At 47.5% G+C, this 2,500-nt stretch overlaps 1 protein-coding gene across 1 annotated transcript in view; it reads right to left on the bottom strand.

The window, feature by feature from the left end:
• The window catches only part of LOC134450500 (retinal-specific phospholipid-transporting ATPase ABCA4-like), a 129,806-nt gene that overhangs the window by 97,540 nt on the left and 29,766 nt on the right, over positions 1-2,500 (bottom strand). Inside the window, exon 14 of the mRNA XM_063200342.1 lies at positions 755-960. Coding sequence (XP_063056412.1) covers positions 755-960 — 206 coding nt within the window. The remainder of the gene's footprint in view (positions 1-754; positions 961-2,500) is intronic.

Below are 2,500 nucleotides of genomic sequence, written 5' to 3'. Positions count from 1 at the left end.
GATTGGTGACGAACCCAGAGGGGAGGGGCAACCCAGAGGGGAGGGGCAACCCAGAGGGGAGGGGCAACACGGGAGCCTGGCGAAAAGCCGACTGTTGACTCCGTCAATCAGTCTGGCAAAAGCCATGAGGAATCCGTCTCTGTGGAAGGTGGTAGATGGTCTGATCTTACTCTATCATTTAAATTAAATGGAGCTCCAAACTCAAATTAAAACCCATATTGTGCTTTACTAGCATGCCTGTTACGATATAGCATCGCAAAAGCAAACAAATAACAAAACGAAAGTGTGAATATAGTTACCTTAACCAATCAGTAACGGAGCTCGCGGGTGAGTTCCGCGTCATCACTCTCAACTGTTTGCTGATTGGCTAAACACTGAGAGAACCGAGCTCGAGGCTTTTGCCAGACGATGTGCGGAGCCAAAATCTTTGGGTGGAGTACATAGGATGGCATCGCCAGACTAGCAAGACGGTAGCCTGGTTGCACATTGGTGATGAGGGGTGTGTGAGTGTGTGTGTGCGTGTGACTGTGTGTGTGTGTGTGTGTGTGTGTGTGTGTGTGTGTGTGTGTGTGTGTGTGTGTGTGTGTGTGTGTGTGTGTGTGTGTGTGTGTGTGTGCGTGACTGCGTGTGTAAGTGTGTGTGTGCCTACCTGTCCTTGATCTTGTTGGTGCGCTCTACAGCGTCTATGAAGGGTGTGTGTGTGTGTGTGTGTGTGTGTGTGTGTGACTGTGTGCGTGACTGCGTGTGTGCCTACCTGTCCTTGATCTTGTTGGTGCGCTCCACAGCGTCGATGTCCATGCGGATCTTGAACTTGACGTGCGGCGGAACCTCCTCCGTCCAATGGTACATGTCCTGGAAGATAAGCCCCGCCCAGAACTTGTTCTCCTCCAATAGGTAGAGGGCCTTGTGGGCCACTTTGTCCTCATCCTCCAGGCCCTCGAACTTGTCCAGTTTTAAACACTAAGGAGGGAGGAGGAAGCAGAGTTGAGGAAAGTAACATACAGATGACATTAAGGAGGGAAGAGGAAGCAGAGTTGTGGAAAGAAACATACAGAAACATTACAACACTAAGGAGGAAGCAGAGTTGTGGAAAGTAACATACAGATGACATTACAACATTAAGGAGGAGGCAGAGTTGTGGAAAGTAGAAGTTCAGATGGCATTAAGGAGGGAAGAGGAAGCAGAGTTGTAGAAAGTAGAAGTACAACATTAAGGAGGGAGGAGAGAGGAGAGTTGACGAAAGTACTCTTACAGATGACATTACAACATTAAGGAAGCAGAGTTGTAGAAAGTAGAAGTTCAGATGGCATTACAACATTAAGGAGGGAGGAGGAAGCAGAGTTGTGGAAAGAAACATACAGATGACATTAAGGAGGGAGAAAGCAGAGTTGTGGAAAGTAGAAGTTCAGATGGCATTACAAGTTGCATTACAATGGCAGTCATGGGTGAGCGGTTAGGGCGTCAGACGTTCGACTCCCGACCCGCCAGGTTGGTGGGGGGAGTAATCAACCAGTGCTCTCCCCCATCCTCCTCCATGACTGAGGTACCCTGAGCACGGTACCGTCCCACCGCACTGCTCCCCATGGGGCGCCACTGAGGGCTGCCCCCTTGCACGGGTGAGGCATAAATGCAATTTCGTTGTGTGCAGTGTGCAGTGTTCACTTGTGTGCTGTGGAGTGCTGTGTCACAATGACAATGGGAGTTGGAGTTTCCCAATGGGCTTTCACTTTTCACTTTCAAGTTGTAATTTACAACACTAGTATTACAAAGCTGAAACCAGTTTGAAGCGGGACAACGGGAAAGAGGGAGGAGGTGGCTTGAGGCGCTTACCCATTAGGTTCCGCGGAACTGTTCTAACACAACTAGGCTTCGTAAATATTCATGAAAGTTGACGGGGGGGTCAATGGTGCTGTCTGGCACGCATTTCCATACAACAGGGACTAGAACTGGGCCATAGGTACGATCAGCTGCTGCAAGTAGCCGCGACAACACCGTGCTTTCACGCCATGGTGAATAGCAGAAGCTAAAGAGTCCTAATCTAAACGATAACAGTTATATTCATCACTCACTTGGCAAGTCGTCTTGTGAATATTGAATATTGAACATAATAGTAATACAGTAATAGTGGATATTGAAGTTGGACTGTAGATTTTAGCCGTAGAATAGCCTTCCCTCTGCCTGACTGAAGTACATTCGCAAACCAGGAAGCAATTAAATGAACATTAGTCCCGTCATTGAAAAAGTAGGCTACTTTCTGGGGATGTTGATCATAATTTCTCAGCGTGCTTCATCTAAGGCCCCGTGAAATCTAATGAAAGTAACGCTCCTCTTATGAAAAGATGTGCAATGAAAAGGATTTCATTTAATGCTAGCCAGATAAGTGTGCCCTGTGACTTTTTTGCATGGTGCGTGTTCTGTATTTCTCCCGTAAAAAGGGCTTCTCACGAGGAAGAGGCGTGGAGCTTCCCACATGGAAATAGCGTCATTTTAAAATAATAAT

The sequence above is a fragment of the Engraulis encrasicolus genome, chromosome 6 (genome assembly GCF_034702125.1).
Source record: "Engraulis encrasicolus isolate BLACKSEA-1 chromosome 6, IST_EnEncr_1.0, whole genome shotgun sequence".
In the NCBI taxonomy this organism is placed as follows: domain Eukaryota; kingdom Metazoa; phylum Chordata; class Actinopteri; order Clupeiformes; family Engraulidae; genus Engraulis; species Engraulis encrasicolus.
The sequence above is the reverse complement of the archived record's forward strand: the minus strand, read 5'-3'. Positions and strand labels throughout refer to the sequence as shown.